Here is a 19,916-nt window from a genome sequence, read left to right on the forward strand (position 1 = left end):
TGTCCTCATCTGCAGTCCCACTCCTCCCTATTCTCAAGACAGCCATGCCCTCCCTCTCCGTGTGGATGTCCAAAGACCCCAGACATGCCACTGTAGGGACCCACACCTGGACCGACTCAGCTCCACCTTGCTCCTATGTCAGCAGACTTGAACTCTTTCTTTGTTCTTTCTAGTCACCATTATTCTTCCTGCTTTAGGGGAAAAAAAAAAGGTTTACTTCTGGGAGAGCAGTAGAGTATGTGTGCTTTTTGCTTTGCTCATCATTCTGCATTTGAGCCCTGGTACAAACTGGTCCCTTGGTTTTTGATGCCTCATGGGGAGGAAGTCATTTTCTGTGGAGTGTCTGGCTTGTTGTTGTTCTTCCCGTGTAACTGCTTGGCTCTGGCTCTTTTCTGGCCAGGTGGGTGGGTCGGAGACTCTCTTGTAATTGTTTATCAGCTTTTCCTGTGATTTGGGGCTGAGTTGATGCTCCCTGAACTTAGTCAAGGAAGTGAAAAACCAATTTGCAGTGGCCAAAAAAAAAAGGAGTGTTCTACCTCCAAGCACCCCCAAGCTGCTTCTCAGACTACAGTCACCCTGCTCAAAAGGGCTCCTGGGAGCTGAAGACTTGACACCCACTGCCTCCAGCAGCAGGACCGTCCTAAGCCAGGTGTTCTGCTGCTTTCCGGTTTCCTAGGGCTCCCTAGGGCCTTGCAGGAGGTGCCTCTTCCCATGCTGCCCTTTGCCTTGAGGTTCCTGCCAGACAGGCATCTTTCTGGCTCCAGAGATGGTGGAAAAGGATGACCCACCAAAAAGCAATTCCATGCTATAAAGTAGAAAAGCATACACTGGGCCTTCTTCTGTCTCTTAGTCTCCTCTACAATGTTCTGTTCCCATTATCCAAATTGGGATCTTGCTGAGCCCCGACTTTACAATCGCTGTGGTCCCTGTCTGGCTCTCCCTAATAGGCAGAGCCCACACCTGTGGTCAAGGCTTTAATTTTCTTTCACTCCCAGCAAGTCCTGCCTGTGTCCCTCCGGTCCTGTCTGATGTCACACTCCCATCACTGCTTCCTTTGGTGCACCTTCATGTCTTGTCTGTTCATTATCTTGCCTCTCCAACTGGATTGCTGGCATCTTGCTTTCCTAGAGAGCTTTAAACTGTATTATTTTTTTACTCCCCATGTCTGTGATGGTAGGACCTGGGGAATACCAAAGGTTAAATTTTGGTTTGCTCTTTGCTGCCTTCCTAAGCACATCCTCCTTTAAGGATGGGAATTGTCTGAAGTTGCTTTATTCTCTCCAAGCTCGCTATTGGATGCTTAATAGATCAACATGAGCACAAATTGATTGATTTTCTTCTCTCACCTCTGCCCCAATTCCCTGTCTATAAACAGTTTCCTTCCAGAGCTCACAAACTCCTGTCTGAATCAATTTAGTATCTCTGAACACTAACTGGCTGTAGGTTAGAAAGCCTTTAACATCTAAGGTTGTAGATTCCAATTGTTTAAAGACAGAGAGTAGCTACATATGCTTAGATAAAGAATGAATTATAAGAAAACACTCTCTCTAGATGATGAAATTATGGTTAATTTTTTGTATTTTTAAAATGAATTTGTATAGCTTTGATCTTTACCAAAAAAACTGTGGGGAAAATAAAAATAACTACAATTCAAGCCTAATGGGATTTACATGTAGCACAGGGAGCATGCAACTAATTTTGGCCATATTTTTATGATGATGTGAGTTGGTTGGTTCATATTGTTTTAGTCGATTTACTCAAATCTTTGCTTTAAAATAATATTGTTTGGGGATTCCCTGGTGGTCTAGTGCTTAGGACTTGGCACTCTCACTACTGTGGCCCAGGTTCAATCCCTGATCAGGGAACTAGATCTGCAAGCGATCAGTGGCAAGAAATAGTAATAATAAATTTTAAAAATAATATTGTAAAATCACTTAACATTTTGGTATTGACTCATATGGTTTACACATTTATATATTCTTTATATATATTTATATATTCTTTTCTAACATTAACTTAGTTGTATATCCAACTTAGTTGTATATCATGAGTATTCTGTGATACAAGGAATGTGATATCATAACAGATCTCCAGAATTATGTTGTAGACTGTATGTTTCGTCATTCCTTTATTGTTGTGTGTTTGGATTTTCTCTAATCCTTTGCTCTTATGAATATGTTTTATAGTTTGAACCATAAAAATACTATTTCCGATTGTCAGACCTACATAACTAATTGCCTCTGTAGGTTTTTTATTTAGCTATGCAATTCACACTCTAAAATGAGTTATGAGGATAAATGATACCTAAACAATGCTTTTCAGTCATGGATCAGTATTACCAAGTGACTCATTCAGACAAGCAGTGCCATGCTGGCACTGTTATGGATTATCCAACCACAAACCCTTAGTCTGTTGGGTTTTTTGTGTGTTTTTTGCCCCAAGTTTTTATTTGAAATTTTTTACTTCTAAAAAATATTTGAAATAGGCCAATGAATAGCTACACAGTCTCTGAATTCACCAATTGTAAACACTTGGGTTTTTGTTGTTGTTATTATTATTATTGGAGTATAATTGCTTTACACTGCTTTCTCAGTTTCTGCTGTACAATAAAATGAATCAGCCATATGTATACATAGATCCCTCTTTTTTGGATTTCCCCCCCATTTAGGTCACCACAGAGCACTGAGTAGAGTTCCCTGTGCTATACAGTCGGTTCTTGTTAGTTACCTATTTTATACATAATAGTGTGTTTTTGTTTTGGGGGGTTTTTTCGGCTGCACCATGAGGCTTATGGGATCTTAGTTCCCTGACCAACTGTCAAACCTGGGCCCACAGCAGTGAAAGCACTGAATCCTAACCGCTGAACCACCAGGGAATTCCCATGACTACTTAGTTTCTAATGGAAATATCTTTATATAGAGACCACACTTTTTTAATGTAGATAAATGGGAAACATTGAAAGAAACTAAATGGAAAGCTTGTGTGATAAGTGGAAATATCCCCCAAATGATTGTGTCATCCTAATTGGGGCCGTTTTGCACCCTTTGCTATGTTGGCACATCTAGCCTGCCCACTCTAAAATATGTCTTGAGGGCTGCCATACAGAACATGGTGTTGGACTCTTTGGGGCCCCTTCCAATGAATACATCATGAACTGCACCCTCCAGAGGTGGTCCCAACTAGAGACTGTCCTGCTATGTCACTTGTCTTTGTTTTGCTTTGCACCTGGAAGACACAATGCTTCCCCCATGACACCATAGTTAAGTACTTTTCCCCAAATAAATGAATCAATCTTTTTTGTTTTTTTTTAATGAATCAATCTTACAGAAACTATTTGAGGATTTTTTCTTGAGTTGAGGAATGTTTTTCTTCTTCCCATCATTCTTGCTAAATTTAACATTCAAAGCTGTAGCTCCTCATCAAATAATTAAGCTGATTGCCTTCATACATTGGCAACATCATTTTCCATCTAATTTGATATTCTGTGGGAAGCTGCAAAGCCAATTTAACTAATAAAATGAGGCATTTTTATATTAGACAGTGTTACTGATCAGCAGCAATGTGCATCCTATTTTTATTTTGTTTGTTTAAGTTGCCCGTTAGCTACAGTGGTTACCGACTGAATAGCATTCAGGGTCCTGCCAAAGGTACAGACCATTTATCACCCTGCATAAAAATGGTTTTGGATATGGCACTGGAGTCAGATAAGCATGGGTTTAAGTCTTGTTTTTGCACCTTATTGTAACATCTCCTTAGGGAATTATCTCGTCTCTCTCTCTCTTTCTCTCTCTCTTTTTTTCGTTTATAAAAACAAGCATACTATATTCAATTTTAAGACCTAGTGTAAAGGTGTAGTAATCCAAACAGTGTTAGACACACAGTTCAATGGAATAGAATAGAATCCAGAAGTAGAGCCACACAAATATGGCCAACTGATTGTCCACAAAGTTACAAAAGCAATTCAAATCAGGAAGGATGGCATTTTAAAAGGTAATGGAATAATTGGACCTCCATATATCCCCCCAAGCCAGTCCATTCTAAAGAAGATCAGTCCTGGGTGTTCTTTGGAAGGACTGATGCTAAAGCTGAAACTCCAGTACTTTGGCCACCTCATACCAAGAGTTGACTCATTGGAAAAGACCCTGATGCTGGGAGGGACTGGGGGCAGGAGGAGAAGGGGACGACAGAGGATGAGATGGCTGGATGGCATCACCAACTCAATGGACATGAGTTTGGGTGAACTCCGGGAGTTGGTGATGGACAGGGAGGCCTGGCGTGCTGTAATTCATGGGGTCGCAAAGAGTCAGACACGACTGAGCAACTGAACTGAACTGATATTCTCCCCCCATTAAAATCTGGATCAAAAAGGTAATGGAATAATTAGATCTCCATATATCCCCCCCCTATTAAAATCTGGATCCATATTTCACACCTTATTAAAGGAATTAACTCAGAATGGACCATGCCTTTCTAAAATATATCCTTGGCTTAACCTGAACAGTGACTGCCCAGAAAGAGGAGAACCCTTGCCAATGAAAAAAAAAAATCTGGGCTGTGTCTTAAGTTCTTAGAAGAATAGAAACACATATAAAATCATCTAAGAATCTCTGGTTCCTATTAATGTTAACAAAGAAAATAGCTCTTTTAAAGAATAATTTTGGTATAGCTTCTAGGAACTGGTCAATCATGTAGAAATGAAAGGAAAGAAGAGGTTTTAAAATCATAAGGCACAGTTTACAGTGTGACTATTTTAAAATATACAGAATAGTCCAAACTACATAAAGGCTGTCCAAAATAGCCTGGCTGAGATCATCCTATTCCTGATGGGCTGCTAGTGAAGGATATTGACTTGAGTGTTAACTTTGCGATTTGCAACTTGGTTGTGACTTCTTTCTTGTGAGTATATAGCCACACTTTTCTTAAGAGACCTATTTGTACTTTTAAGGGTAAATCAGTGAATAAATAATGAGAAGCAAGGTGTGGATTCTCATTCTCTCTTCACTGACTGTGGTTTATTTTTGGTTTAGAGCCTTGTGAAAGAGCTCTCATGGGGACTGCAGCCTTTATAGTGAATTAATTGTATTCCTGTCAAACCCACAAAACATCATTGGGTAAATTTCTGTTGATCTTTACAAAACACAACCCAAAACACTCTTCTCGTTTCTGTCTCAGAGCTGTGACTGAGAGCATCAACCAGCTCATCACGCTGTGCACGCAGCAAGCTCCTGGCCAGAAGGAATGTGATAACGCCCTGCGGGAACTCGAGGTGCGTCCCTGGAAAGGCTGCTGAGGATTTAAGAGCGTATGTCTGTCTGTCCTTTCCCTCCAGGGTCAGGTTCTTCTCCTTTATTCTTGCCTTTTATCTTTCCTAGGAAACTTTTGGGGCCAAAGTTCTAATCTTGAATTCCATCCATTTCATGGGATGGAATTCAAGAAAAATTAGATTTGGTGAGGTTATCACCCCTGCCTCTGTATTTCCTCTAAGAGTTGTTTTTTTAAGAGAGTCTTTATTTCAAACAGGAAGAGGCCTCTGGTATTGAATGGAGGCTGAGAATGAGTAATTTCTACCTAAAAAGTTTGAGAGTGATTTTTCTAGGGCTGAGAAGCTAGGATAAAGTACTTTTTGAGTAAAAATGGTCTTCCTGTACATTTGATTTTGTAGCATGTAGAGGATGCATTAGAGAAAACCCAAGAGTAACACTTATTACTATGAAGGTGGCCATGAGGCCCCTGGTGGCCCAGAACACAGGGTGGGTGCTAATCAATTTGTATTCATACTTAGGGTTTATTTTTCATTGAAAATTTATTTATGCCCGTACAGTATATGTGAGTAAAAATAAAATCAGTGTGCCCACTTGTCCATAAAGCAGTCCTAGCCAATTCAGGTTGTATTGTTTATCTCAATGGGTGTGGCTTGGTCATACCCTACGTACTTTTAGTTTTCTGAAATAGGAATACTTACCATGTGAGAGAGGGTGGGCTAGGGGTGGAGGGGAGAGTTAATTGCACCTTCTGAAGGGCCTGACTGAGACCCAGGTTGCTGATCAGGCCATTGGTGCTGCTGAAATTCCTCCCAGGAATGTGTGCAATGAGCGATTGTGATCAGAATTCTGTGTGTGCCAGGGAGATTGATAATTGGTATTTTTTGTTGTTTCCCTTGTTCTAAGGCTTGCTTGCTTTTTAAGTCATGTTCTCCTTTGTAGACTGTCAAGGGGATGTTGGACAATCCCAATGAACCCGTCAGTGACCTCTCTTACTTTGACTGCATCGAGAGTGTGATGGAAAACTCCAAGGTGAGCCTGACTGTGCTGTTAGCATCCCTCCCCGCTGTGGGAAAGAATCGGGACGTGCTTTGTGTGCACAGGCCTGGGGGTGCCCATGTCTTAAAAGGCTCGTGGTGCCTTTGCCCAGGTGTTTCTCAAACCTAGCCATGCATCGCAATCACCTGGGGGTCTTGTTGAACACAGATTGCTAGGCCACACCCACACCCCTAAGTTTCTGATTCAGTACATCCCAAAATGGGCAAGATTGTGCATTTCTGACCAGCTCCCAGGTCTGGCCATGTGGTCCAGGAGCCACACTCTGAGAACCACTGCTTATACCCTCTCAGGGATGAGTCTTATTGTGAATCTAAGCAGGCATGTCCATCACCTGGGACTGCATGCTGGGGAAAGCCTATCAGTGACCATATGTGAGACTCTCCTGTGTGCTCCTGTTACCATCCATTATGGCATGTGTTCTCAAGGGGCATGAATTGAAAGAGACGTGTACCCCAGTGTTCATCACAGTACTGTTTATAATAGCCAGGACATGGAAGCAACCTAGATGTCCATCAGCAGATGAATGGATAAGAAAGCTGTGGTACATATACACTATGGAGTATTACTCAGCCATTAAAAAGAATACATTTGAATCAGTTCCAATGAGGTGGATGAAACTGGAGCCTATTATACAGAGTGAAGTAAGCCAGAAAGAAAAACACCAATATAGTATAGTACCGCATATATATGGAATTTAGAAAGATGGTAATGACAACCCTGTATGCGAGACAGCCAAAGAAACACGGATGTATAGAACAGTCTTTGGACTCTGTGGGAGAGGGAGGGGGAGGATGATTTGGGAGAATGGCATTAAAACATGTATAATATCATATAAGAAACGAATCTCCAGTCCAGGTTCAATGCAGGATACAGGAAGCTTGGGGCTGGTGCACCGGGATGACCCAGAGGGATGGTATGGGGAGGGAGGTGGGAGGGGGGTTCAGGATGGGGAACACGTGTACACCCGTGGTGGATGCATGTTGATGTATGGCAAAACCAATACAATATTGTCAAGTAAAATAATAATAATAATAAATAAATAAATTACTTTGAAAATAAAAAAAGAAAAATATTAACCATGAATTTTATCTAATTAAAAAAATAAATAAAAATAAATAAAATATTATGGAATTTGACCAAAAAAAGGGATATGAAAACTTGTGGGGGTTTTGGGAGTGCAAGCAGTGAAAATATCTAAGATAATACAATGGTTTATATCCTCCCTTCTCCAAATCTTAACTTTGCTCAAGAGATTCTGATTTCTTATTATTTAATTTAATATGGGTGGCAATTGGAGGGAGGGTAGTCTAAAAAGACTTCTTAGCAGAGCAGTAATAATAATATTTTAAAAGGTTGAGAAACACTGACCTTTGGTAATAGCACCAGTGTTTTTGAGAACGTCTCAGAACCAGGTGAAATGAAATGCAAGTCAGCTGAATGGATATTGAGCAGTTGCCATTTGGCTTTGTACGTGGAGTGTTCCTGCAAGTTAGCTTACATCACGTTTACATTAGCTTTGGGGAGACAGCAGGGTTCCCCCAGTAGCTCAGTGGTAAAGAACTTGCCTGCCCATGCAGAAGATGCAGGTTCAACCTCTGAGTTAGGAAGATCCTCTGGAGAAGGAAATGGTAACCCACTCCAGTGTTCTTGCCTTGGAAATCCCCTGGACAGAGGAGCCTGGTGGGCTACAGTCCATGGGGTGGCAGAAGAGCCCAACCTGCCATAGCGACTGAGCAACAACAAGCCTACAATGAGAATGGCTTGGGCTCTTCGCTTGGAGAGACAGCTGTATTGGTGGTGTCAGGAGGCCTTACTCCAAGTTAGGCGAAGACTAGAGTTTGCTTTGTCCAGCATCCTTTATAGTACTGTGGATTCTCTAAACGGAGGCTGCACATGTTTCCCACACTTAGGTCCAAAGAAACTGTTCTTAAAGAGGGATGCAGGGAGAAGGAAAGGAAAATACCATACATAAAATACCCACTAACTGCTTTGCAAGTCCTTATGTAAACTGGATTATTTTGTATATCTAGGCAACTTTAGGGAATTTCTCTCTTTGCCCATCCAAGATGGCATCTTGACAAAGAACTCTGTGTTGTGTTCTAGACGTGAATTTGATAGTCTCTCGAAAGCGTCCCTTGCACGTCCTTCAGTTCTACCATCTGTGACCCTTGAAAGTAACCCCTGCCTTCCTGGGACGTGAGGAGACTGTAGAAGACACAGCCCCAGATACGGGGCAGACACCCTGCCTCTGCCCCCGTGACCTTCTGTCTCCCCTTGTACAGGGTGCTTGACCTCCCTGGGTTGTATTCTGAATACTAAAATCCCTTTTGACTATTATTTTCAAGACCTCTGAAAAGAGAATATACCAATGATTTTCAAAGTAAAGGGAAATACTTTAAGAATTTAGCCTTAAAAATTATTTTAGCCTTAGTTTCAGACTATCTTCCTCTTTATATGTACACTCCTTAAAGATATATTTAGATTTTACCATCAGTAAATACAGAGAAGGCAATGGCACCCCACTCCAGTACTTTTGCCTAGAAAATCCCATGGACGGAGGAGCCTGGTAGGCTGCAGTCCATGGGGTCCTAGAGTCAGACATGACTGAGCATCTTCACTTTCACTTTTCACTTTCCTGCATTGGAGAAGGAAATGGCAACCCACTCCTGTGTTCTTGCCTGGAAAATCCCAGGGATGGGGAAGCCTGGTGGGCTGCCGTCTAATGGGGTCGCACAGAGTTGGACATGACTGAAGCGACTTAGCAGCAGCAGCAGTCAATAAATAAATGAAGGGACTGGTGTGTTTTCTACTTTCTGGGTGTGTCTTCATCTACAGCTCGGCAGATACATGTGAGTTTGTGTGATGGTCAATTTAGACCATTTGCCCATAGGGTGCCCTGTATAGATTTTACTTTAGTGATTGGTGTATATTAACTGTACCTCCTTGAGATATAGATAACTTTTAGATGAAAACTTCATACTTTCATTATGTATTTCTCTTTAATGAGATAGAAGCGATATAATTATCTTGAATCTCTTCTTACTGCAAATAAAGGAAAATAATGCAAATATTATAAATAAAATGTCCTTGAGTATTCAAGTTGGAAGGGTAGTCCCTTTACCTCATGGTCTGAAGGAATCCTGGTCACAATATCACTGGTGATGTGTTTTGCAGGTTCTGGGAGAGTCGATGGCAGGGATTTCGCAGAATGCCAAAACCGGGGACCTCCCTGCCTTTGGGGAGTGTGTGGGGATTGCGTCCAAGGCTCTCTGTGGGCTGACGGAGGCTGCAGCCCAGGTAAGGAACTGGTCCCCATGCCCCATGATGTAGGCCTTCCAGCCCATCCTGTGCCTGGTCCACGAGGGAGGCACGGGGTGCTTCAGCTCCAACTCCAACCACCACCACTTAAACCATGAAAACCATGGTGTCTCTTTTGCTTCCTGAGCATTTAGGCAAAATATCAGCCAGTTACCCCCAGGAAGAGACCAGACTGGAGAGGACACTGAGTACTATAAAGCCTAAGGGTTCAGAGGCCAGCTTTTTTTAAAATTTTTTTTTTAAGGTCATAGTTACAGATAAGTTGTTTGGGGTTGGGGGAAGATGGGTACTACATAATTCAAATTCCATCTGAGGCTTTAGAGTTGCAAAAATCTTAGTCATGCTGTTTTTTAGAATCAGAGGGAAAAAAAATTAGATGTCATCACTCAGAGACGTGATCAGGCATGTTCCTGGCTCGTCTTTGAAGGTCCTGTGCATTTCCAGTAATTACTGGGCTCATGTCACTGAACTTTCAAAAATGTCAGCATTTACCTTGAAGGATTTATCATCTGATGGTTACCTCAAGCCTGGAAGATATTATTGAACCAAAGAAAAACATCTCTAGTTTGGAGGGTGAAATTGCCTCCTTCCTATTCTGCCCCTCACATCTCAGGGGAAATGAGCTGAGGTTAAAATGCCCTGTCACAGATTCATCTCTTCCTTGTTATTTGGCTAACACACTCAAAGCGTTTGAAGAAAAGACCTTCTCTTCTACCCTCTTGTCCTGTTGGAGACTAAATATTACCTTTATTTTGTTTCCCTGAACCATCTTACTCATTCTTACTTACTGTTTGAAAAAATTGGCCAAAACACCAAGGATACATTAGACTATGAGATGAGAAGCCCTCATGTAGGGCAGGTTCCAGGGTTGGCTTACCCAGCAATTCCATGCCATCAGTCTACACCCACTTGGTTTTTTTTCCCTCTCCCATCTGCCAGCTAAAGAGTAAGCTTCATGCTGAGCCTGGGCCTCCTCGGAGTCATAAAGTGGCTGCCAGAGCATTCAGGGCTGCATGCATCCTTGACCATGTTCCCCTGGAAGAGCTTCTCAAAGCTCTCTTAAGAATAAGGAGACTGTTCCCCAGAGCCCGGCTGGCACTTCCATGGTCCAAACGAGCATCAGCTTGTCTACCCCTAAACGCTTATTGATGAGAGGACTCTGACCACCTTGCACTGGGAGTACCTGAGAATGACTGCTGCAGGTACACTGTGGGACCACGATCCCCCACAGGCTTATCTAGGTGCACAGAGAGCCTGAGCTGTGACCTTCTTCCTCCCTCCCAGGCTGCTTACCTGGTCGGCGTCTCTGATCCAAACAGCCAGGCAGGCCACCAGGGCCTTGTGGATCCCATCCAGTTTGCCAGGGCCAACCAGGCTATCCAGATGGCGTGCCAGAACCTGGTGGATCCTGGCAGCAGCCCGTCACAGGTAACCTTGGGCAGGGGAAGGGGGTGAGGAATGTGAGGTCTGTGCATCCTTGAGCTCTTGGAGGTGGGTGCTAGGAGACTGGAAGAATGAAGATTACTGTTTTTTTCAGAGCTTGCAAGGCCAGCCAGATAATGACTTAGAGGATTATTGCAAAATATGATGAAGGTGAATACAGGTAGGTGCTTTGGAATGGAGTGCTGGAAGGCAGTCACAGTGGTGTAATCACAGCGAGATTCATCAGGAGGCTCATAGTTCCATTCATCAGTTCAGGGGAGTTACATGGAGGACTGGTTCTGTGCTCAGCACTGAGGGTCACCATGAGTAAGACCCAATCCCCTACCCCCTTAACTCTTAGTATGGGATAAAATTTGGAAGCTGGAGTGATTGGGACATGTTGACCATGCCAGGATTGTCAGTGGTTTCTCTGAGGGGCTGTCGGGGGTCGCTTCCTGGAAATAGTGGTGCTGAGCCAGGCCCCAAGGCTGGGTCAGAACCTGCAGTGCAAAAACAGCCATAGAGACATTTGAGAACTAGACAGAATTTGCAACTTTCCGTGATACCTCTGATAACACAAGTGGCATGGATCAGGTTCAGTAATTCCACTGTGCTAAGTCGCTTCAGTCTTATCTGACTCTGTGCGACCTGTGCCCTCCTCCAGGGGATCTTCCTGACCCAGGAATCGAACCTGCCTCTCTTATGTCTCCTGCATTGGCAGGCAGGTTCTTTACCACTAGCGCCACCTGGTAAGCCCAGTAATTCCAGCAGTAGGTACTATAAGGAACAAGAGTGGCCTATATGGGCCAGCAGAGGCAGCTCATGAGGGGCTCTTCCATGCTTGACCCTGGGACCAGTATCCTTGAGGCAAGAGAAGGACCCCAGTAAAGGAGATAATACAGGGACCACCTGGACCCCAAACAAGCATCAGTGTACCTGATATGCCTCACCTGTCCAGTTAAAGCCAAAGAGTGTTACCAGCCTCAGCAAAGTGGATCAGGCAGATTCAGAAAAGCAGTTGAGGTGGAGCCTGCAAAATTCTTGAGCCAGACCCCTTCATAAGGTGCCTACAGCCCGCCTGGGGGTGGGGGTGACATACAGCTCCACGTGACTGTTAGGCACTTGAAATGTAAGTGGTCCAAACCATGATGGGCTGTAAGTATAAAATACAGACCAATTTCAAAGACTTAGTATGATAAAGGATTATGAAAGTTTAATCTTCTTAAATTGATGACATGGTGAAATGAAATATTTTGGATATCTGAGGTTTAATTAAATATGTTATTTAAAATGACTTCCCTTGTTTCTGTACTTATTTTAATGTGGCTACTAGAATTTTTATTTATTTATTTATTTTTTAATTTTATTTTATTTTTAAATTTTACATAATTGTATTAGTTTTGCCAAATATCAAAATGAATCCGCCACAGGTGTTCATGTGTTCCCCATCCTGAACCCTCCTCCCTCCTCCCTCCCCATGTGGTTTGCACTGTATTTCTGTTGGGTAACCCCAGCCTAGGCCCTGGGCTATATCCCTCCTGGCTAGTGGTTGCAAAGCATACTGACAGCCTCTCCTCTAAGACCACCTGGAGCCCAGCCCACTCCCATCACCACAGCAGCACCAGCTTTCTCTTTCTTTGTTTCTTCTTTCTACCTTAATAATTCTCGCCCTCCCCTTTCTTGGTGAGACTCTGGGGGTAGCAGAGCTAAAGACATGGGTTTTAGTTACAGCAGCCCTAGACGTGTGAGTTGGGGGAATCCAGGGCTGGGGACCAGGGTGGCCTTCTTTTGAACTGACCCCCTCTGCACTGAAGCACGGGGTGCCCCCAACGCAGTCCCTGCTTTGTAGGTTTTGTCCGCTGCCACGATTGTCGCCAAGCACACCTCAGCCCTGTGCAACGCCTGCCGAATCGCCTCATCCAAGACGGGCAACCCCGTGGCCAAGAGGCACTTCGTCCAGTCCGCCAAGGAGGTCGCCAACAGCACCGCCAACCTGGTGAAGACCATAAAGGTAGGTCCCTGAGCTAAGACCTCAGGAATCTTTGTAACACCTGCTGCAGGTGAGAGAGAGAGATGGCAATGAAGCTCGGCTCCTAGACTTGCTTCTAGTGAGGGGCAACTTCTCGTTTGTTCTCGTGATTTCAGTCACTGAGGAGGAGTTCATTGGTGATGGACATAGTTATTAGGAAAAACCAACAGCCTTGGTCTCTATGAACCTTCTGCATAGTGTGTAGGGAGGGGTGAGCTATGTGTTTGGGGGGGGAACAGTTTTGAGGCGCCCTACCATGGTTGTTACATATCTCTGGACTAAGAGATAAGGTGGAAGAAGAAGGGAATGGGAAATTGCTGGGAAAATCTCTTTCCTCTTTTTTTTTAAAAAAATCTATTCTAGCCTATGATATCTCTTCCATTTATAGTTGTTTAAATGTTTTCAGTGGAGCATCAACTTCTTAAAATACAATATCCCGTGTTGATAACAAGTTCATCTTTGTGATCGAGGTCATAAACAGGTGCGGGGGTGGGAGTGGCAGGGCAGGGTGCCCTGTGAGGAGGAACTTGCGGTAGCTGGGCTGTAGTGTTTGTATCTGGGCAATCAGACTGTAAACCTGGCCTGCCCTACGTGGGACACTAAGCAGAGAACAAGCAGCTGACCTGGTGGGAAGACAGCCGCCGTCTAGACAGTTGACCCCAGGCAAAGAGCCTCCAAAGGAGACTGTCATAGAGGCAAGCTGCCAGTTCTATGCAAACCAGACCTGCCGGAGGGAGGGGTGTCAGAGGGCTTGACTTTACTGAAGGGTTTTCACAGTCATGGAGGTGAGGTGAGCTGCTTTGTTGCTGGGCAAGTCCTGGAGGAGCGGGGCTTCCCTACCACCCATTCCCTCCAGAGGATATGATACCACACACCTCATTCCTGCACTGTGCCTGCATGCCAAGTCGATTCAGTTGTGTCCGACTCCGTGACCCTATGAACTCTAGCCCACCAGACTCCTCTGTCCACAAAGCCAATTTAATCTTGTAGAGAAATTAGTCAACAGGCTGGGCCAAGCAGAAGCCAAGGAGAGATTGTGCAGCTGTTTAAACAGCCTTTTAAAAAAGTAAAAGGCACCTCAAGATCGATTGAAGATGAATAAATAAAGTTCACGCCCAGGTGCCCTCAGGATCCTGGTGGCAGCTCACTTTAATGACCATCATGATCCATGGTATTAGAAATGAAGAAAGCTTACATTTTTTAATATTTAATTTGAGCAAGGCCTGTTCCATATTTTGTATAGATCTCTCATTCAGGCCACACAACTAACCACCCTGTGCTTATCATCCACATCTTTACAGGAGGTTAAGTAACTTTCCTGGAGTGACTCAGCCAGTAAGGAGTGGATTGGAATTCAAACCCAGATCCCCTGCTCTTTCCAAACCCGCTCTCGCTCTTGGCCTGCAGAGTACATACCGTGGAGAGACTAACCCCTCCTGCCAGCCTGGGAAGAAATCCCTGGGTGTGTTTAGAGTGCTTGTGTGCAAGTTTGGGGAGATGCAGGGGTGGAAGACAGCAGTAAAATTGAAAAGTAGTGACATCATAGTTCGTTGCCGTGTAATTTACTAACTTCAGTTAAACTTGACCATTTCCCGATCGTTTTGATTGTCATAAAACAGGCTGTATTTAGATGGGCCAAGGAGGGGAAAAGGCAAGAAACTCTTCTTTACAAATTCTGGGAAACCTTTCTTTCCTGCCCCATTCCTTGGTTTTCAGTCCTAACCTGTCTCCTTTAAGATCTCATCTTTTCAGATTCTCCTCACAGTGGCAAGCCCTCTTTGTAGCTCCCTATAGCCAATGAGCTCTTGGGATGGCCTGAAAGCTAGGCCTGTGCATGCAGGATGCTGTAAAGGGGGGAGATGGAGGCCTCCTCCCCCGCCAGTACTCCGGGGATCCGTAGCAGCGCAGGAGGCATAGAAATGACCCACTCACCCCTCAGCTTGCTGAAGTGAGCTTGGCTTTTCAATTCCTATCAGGGGGCAGGCTTTGCTGAAGACAATAAACTTTGTTTTTAATTTACTAATAGGAAAATGATGAAGTTCCTTTCAGTGCAGCATGCTGCTGCTGCTGCTGCTAAGTCGGTTCAGTCGTGTCCGACTCTGTGCGACCCCATAGACGGCAGCCCACCAGGCTCCCCCATCTCTGGGATTCTCCAGGCAAGAACACTGGAGTCGGTTGCCATTTCCTTCTCCAATGCATGAAAGTGAAAAGTGAAAGTGAAGTCACTCAATCGTGTCAGACTCTTTGCGACCCCATGGACTGCAGCCTACCAGGCTTCTCCATCCATGGGATTTTCCAGGCAAGAGTACTGGAGTGGGGTGCCATCGCCTTCTCCGATACCATACTACATATCGAATAGAGCTCCTGAGTTAAGGAGTGGTTAAGAATTCTGCCAAATAGCAGAACAAATAAATATTTAATTCCCTAAATGCTTGAAATGGCTGCCATCAAGGCTGCATTTTGCTCTAAGTTCTGTACTTCTTAGTCAACCTTATTTTTCCCTTTAAATCACAAGGGTATGCCTAAGCGCCGCACCTTTCTAGTCCTGAAGAAAGGGGGGAACTTCCCCCTCCCCGGAGGGGCATTGGAGAGCAGGGAGCAGATTACATCACAGTGGGTTATCAGCGCCCATTAGAATGTCTGCCTCCAGGAATCATAAATCTCTACTGATGGCATTCTTTGCAATCCCAAAGCATGGCTCAGAAAGAATAAATGTGTGCACCCTCCTTCTGACCAGGCCCTGCTCTCGATGCCGGCCAAGTTGGAAGCACACGGACCCCTAACCATGGGTGCCATCTACCTGCTCGTCCCCACATGCACCCGTGCCGGCTTCTGCCTTTCATCAACTTCTTACCTAGCCTCAAATCAGATGTGGGGAATGGAATGTTATTTTAAATGTGCAGTCACTCAGGTTTGGATGCCAAGTAGAAGTTGTGCAACAACGGCTTCTGTTGCTCTGAGAAGCCGGAGCTCAGCCTTGCGTTTCACAGCAGAGCTGAAGCTCAGAGTTTTGCCATGAAGCACTTCCAGGGCGTCCAAAAGATACCAGGTCCAGCTCTCACTAACCAGTTTAAACTCGGCTGTAAGTATGCTTTCTTGATCATCCTTTTGTTTGAATTGGTAAAGTGGGTTTCTTGAGATAAAAAGGGAGGAAAAAAACCTCTTGGGCTTCTTATGCCTTTTCTTGTTGCCTTTTCTAAGGTCAGTAGGAAGGAAGGGAGCCAGGGGTCTTGGATTCTGGTTTGAGGCATGAGCTTAGCCTCGCATGTCACTTTCTAGGTGTTAGTTTTGTCACCTGGAACATTGGAGCTTTGGGATTAAGTGATCTTTAAGATCCCTTCTGGGGCTTCCCTGGTGGCTGAGCAGTGAAGAATCTGCCTGCAGTGCAGGAGACCCGAGTTCAATCCCTGGGTTGGGAAGATCCCCTGGAGGAGGGCATGGCAACCCACTCCAGTACTCTTGCCTGGAGAATTCCATGGACAGAGGATCCTGGTGGGCTACAGTCCATGGGGTCACACAGAGTCGGGCACAACTGAAGCGACTAAGCAGCAGCAGCAAGATCCCTTCTAATCCTTGAAATCCATGAAGCCTTGATTCTATTGCACACACAGAAATGATTTCTCCCACATCTCTGTGAGATTTTGCTAAATAAGAAAATTCAGAGTTGCGGGCCCAGGATGGAGAGTGCCCTTCTCCTGGTGGGGCCTGCGCATTTGGCTCAGTGGGTTTACCTTTACGTTGTTATGGCTGGGGTGCTAGTCATTATGTGATGTGGAATGTCTCTATGAAAACTGTCATGCCTGCCTAAAATTTACCTGTAGCCAGATCTAAGTATTCAGTTTACTGGGGTGTCTCAGTCATCCCCAGAGGGGAAGCCGCATTCAGAAGTGAAATAACTCTCCATGTAAACAAACCATCCTTTCTGACGCTCGGTGCTTTTCCCTCTTGAAAATGAACAACGGTGCCGGATTGGAGCTTGGCATTCTAGTCCACAGTCCATGCTATTCAGGGTCCCGCCCTTGACCTGCAGTGGGCCCCATGATTTATGATTTTAGGGCCCATGCTCAAAAAAAAAAAATATTTTCATCATCCTGTTGGTGCAGTTGATGAAACTGCACAATTAGAAAAACCATTCCTTGGAATTTACCTGGGGTAATCATCTTGACATTTTTCATAAGTTCACCTGAGGGTTGGTGACATGATCAGAAATCTGCCTTCCTAATAGACTGAGGGCTTTGTCGAAAGTAAAGAAGAGGATGGGAGGAGAGCAGAGAGGGCAAGAGCAGGAGGAATAAGTGGCACCGCCCAGAGACTGGGCATTTTCCATTGAGCTGGAAGGGCCTGACCTCAAGCAGTCAGTGATGGTGATAGTGTAAGATCATGAGGGCAGCGAGATTGCTGACTGCCACGTCACCAGTGCAGGGCTGCAGGGCAGGTAACGGGTGGTGCTAACTTAACACTCAGTACGTGTGGCAGTCAGAATTGAAGCCATCAATATGAGTAAGTAGCAGGCACGTTGGATTTCCACTGGGCCTGGAAAAACCACAAAATGGGCAAGGTTGGGTCAAAGTCAGTGCCTGTCTGGTGGAGAAGGGCATGAGCAGAGGTGAGCTCTGCACAGTATTAGCAAAGACACTAAATTAACGAGGCTTATGGGGAATTCCTCTGAAAAATAGTAGCATGGTGGATGTATAATTACTGTCCCAAGTTGCCAAGACTTGATTGGAATATAGTTGTTATTCAAATAGCCTTTAAATCTAACCATGCCTGCCTCCTCTTGCCGTGTTGAAAAATAGAAACATTCCCATCTCAGATCCAGGTTATTTCGTAATTCTGGTGCCTCTGGCTTTTTGTTCACTAATTGTCTAAACTGACTTTTATATACTGCTCATAATGGTTACATTACAAGTTTAGTTGGTCGTTTAACAAGGAAGTGTACGTTATTCTACAAACATAGCTGCCTTCTCAAGTGTAGCCCTTTGCTGTGCGGCAGGGTGCTGTCACTGGATCACAGACTGTTGGTTCTAACAGTCTTGGACTTGAGAATGTGGAGTCCAGGGTCGGGGAACTTTGGATCCAAGTGTTAACCCTTTGTGGGTTGGCTTGGCATGCATCACAGGCTGCTTTCCTGGATTGGTTTCCAGGCCAGCTATTAATTGGTGATGTGATGAATCATTCAGTGTTCTGGTCATGGTGTTACTGTTCAGTCACTAAGTCATGTCCAACTCTTTGCAACCCCATGAACTGCAGTACACCAGGCTTCTCTGTCCTTCACTATCTCCCAGAGTTTGCTCAAATTCATATCCATTGAGTTGGCGATACTATCTAACCATCTCATCTTACACCCAAGGCAAAAGGAGAAGAAGGACTTGGTATTAATGCTGCTAATTTTAAAAAGAAATAAGCTTTGAAAGCATAAGATACATAGACCAAAAAATCCATATGTGTAGAGTTCAGTGAATTTTCTAGGCTGAACACACCTAAGTAACTGCAGCCAGATGAAGAGACAGAATGTGGCCAGCCCCCAGAAGCCCACTTTGTGTTCCGTTAATCTCAGTGGCTCCAAAGGGTGATCTGACAGCCAACACTCAGTCTCACCTGCCTTTGTACTTTGCACAAATAGAATCATATCATGGGTATCATATTGTGTCTGACCTCCTTACCTAAATATTATGTCTGTGAGATTCGTCCATATTTCAGGAAATAGTTCTAGTTTTTTAAATAGTTTAAAAATAGTTTAAAGTTTAAACTAGTTTAAACTCTAGTTTAAAATAGTTCTATGTTTTCTCCATTGCATTCCATTTTGCTCATTTCAGAAGGGCAGATACAAAAGCCCTCCCTCTGTCAGTTATTCAGGGATGTCCGGGTAAACTTAGAAGAAGTTCAAAGTACCACACAGTGTGAAAAACTGTATTTTTATAGTTTGGGAGGGAATAGAATTAATTGGAGTGGAAATGGAGGGGCCAAAACATTGTTTCAAAAGTAGGGAAGAAAGTGACTCAGCCGCAAGGTTGGTAGCATGACTGGGGAGTGGAGAACAGGGCACCCTTTGAATCATGTGAGCAGGGAGTTGAGGGACTGTGAGGTCGGCTGGCCTGTGAGCCATATGTTGCACTTTATTCCTTATCATTGCTCACTTAGCCACTCTGCTTGATGGCGGAGATCCTGCTCATCAGTTCTTATTCATTGCTTATGAACTCACCAGACCTTTTGAGTATTCCCATTGAGCCTTTTCACTGGGCGGTGATTGCCGTGGCCCGGGGGTGATCTCTGCGTTTGCCCCCATCAGGCCCTGGATGGGGACTTCTCCGAGGACAACCGCAGCAAGTGTCGCGTCGCCACCGCCCCCTTGATCGCAGCCGTGGAGAACTTGACGGCATTCGCCTCCAACCCTGAGTTTGTCAGCGTTCCCGCCCAGATCAGCTCCGAGGTAGGGAGTCTTCACAGCAACAGTGACATTGAGGCCTGTGGCTAGTTTTGTGTGTCCCTGAATGGAATGAACAGTTAAGAATTCCAAAACCCCTCTCTGTCGGTACATAGGGCACTGTTATTTTGCCAGTGATGACGCATGCAGTTAATGAAACTGTGTTGGTATATCTCTCAAAAGGTGATGTCTTGGTTTTATATGTTGAGAATAATCTCTGGGCATAGGTTTGGGGCTGATTCTTGGTATATGTCAAACTCAAAAATGATACTTAAAGATTGGACATGGCCCCAAGTTCTCCCCATCCAGGCTCCATGTGAGCCAGCCTCCGTGGTTCCCTTCCCTCTGTCTTGATAAAGAACATGACCTTCCTAGGTCAAACTCATTCACTTAATCTGTGTGC

At 44.5% G+C, this 19,916-nt stretch overlaps 1 protein-coding gene across 7 annotated transcripts in view; it reads left to right on the forward strand.

The window, feature by feature from the left end:
• TLN2 (talin 2) overlaps positions 1-19,916 on the forward strand; it is a 502,016-nt gene that overhangs the window by 390,011 nt on the left and 92,089 nt on the right. For all 7 annotated transcript variants that reach the window (XM_044925074.2, XM_044925075.2, XM_044925072.2 and 4 more), the window contains 6 exons: positions 5,173-5,266; positions 6,204-6,293; positions 9,495-9,617; positions 10,923-11,066; positions 12,910-13,071; positions 19,379-19,519. In XM_044925074.2, coding sequence (XP_044781009.2) covers positions 5,173-5,266; positions 6,204-6,293; positions 9,495-9,617; positions 10,923-11,066; positions 12,910-13,071; positions 19,379-19,519 — 754 coding nt within the window. The remainder of the gene's footprint in view (positions 1-5,172; positions 5,267-6,203; positions 6,294-9,494; positions 9,618-10,922; positions 11,067-12,909; positions 13,072-19,378; positions 19,520-19,916) is intronic.

This window comes from Bubalus bubalis, chromosome 11 (genome assembly GCF_019923935.1).
Source record: "Bubalus bubalis isolate 160015118507 breed Murrah chromosome 11, NDDB_SH_1, whole genome shotgun sequence".
NCBI lineage: Eukaryota > Metazoa > Chordata > Mammalia > Artiodactyla > Bovidae > Bubalus > Bubalus bubalis.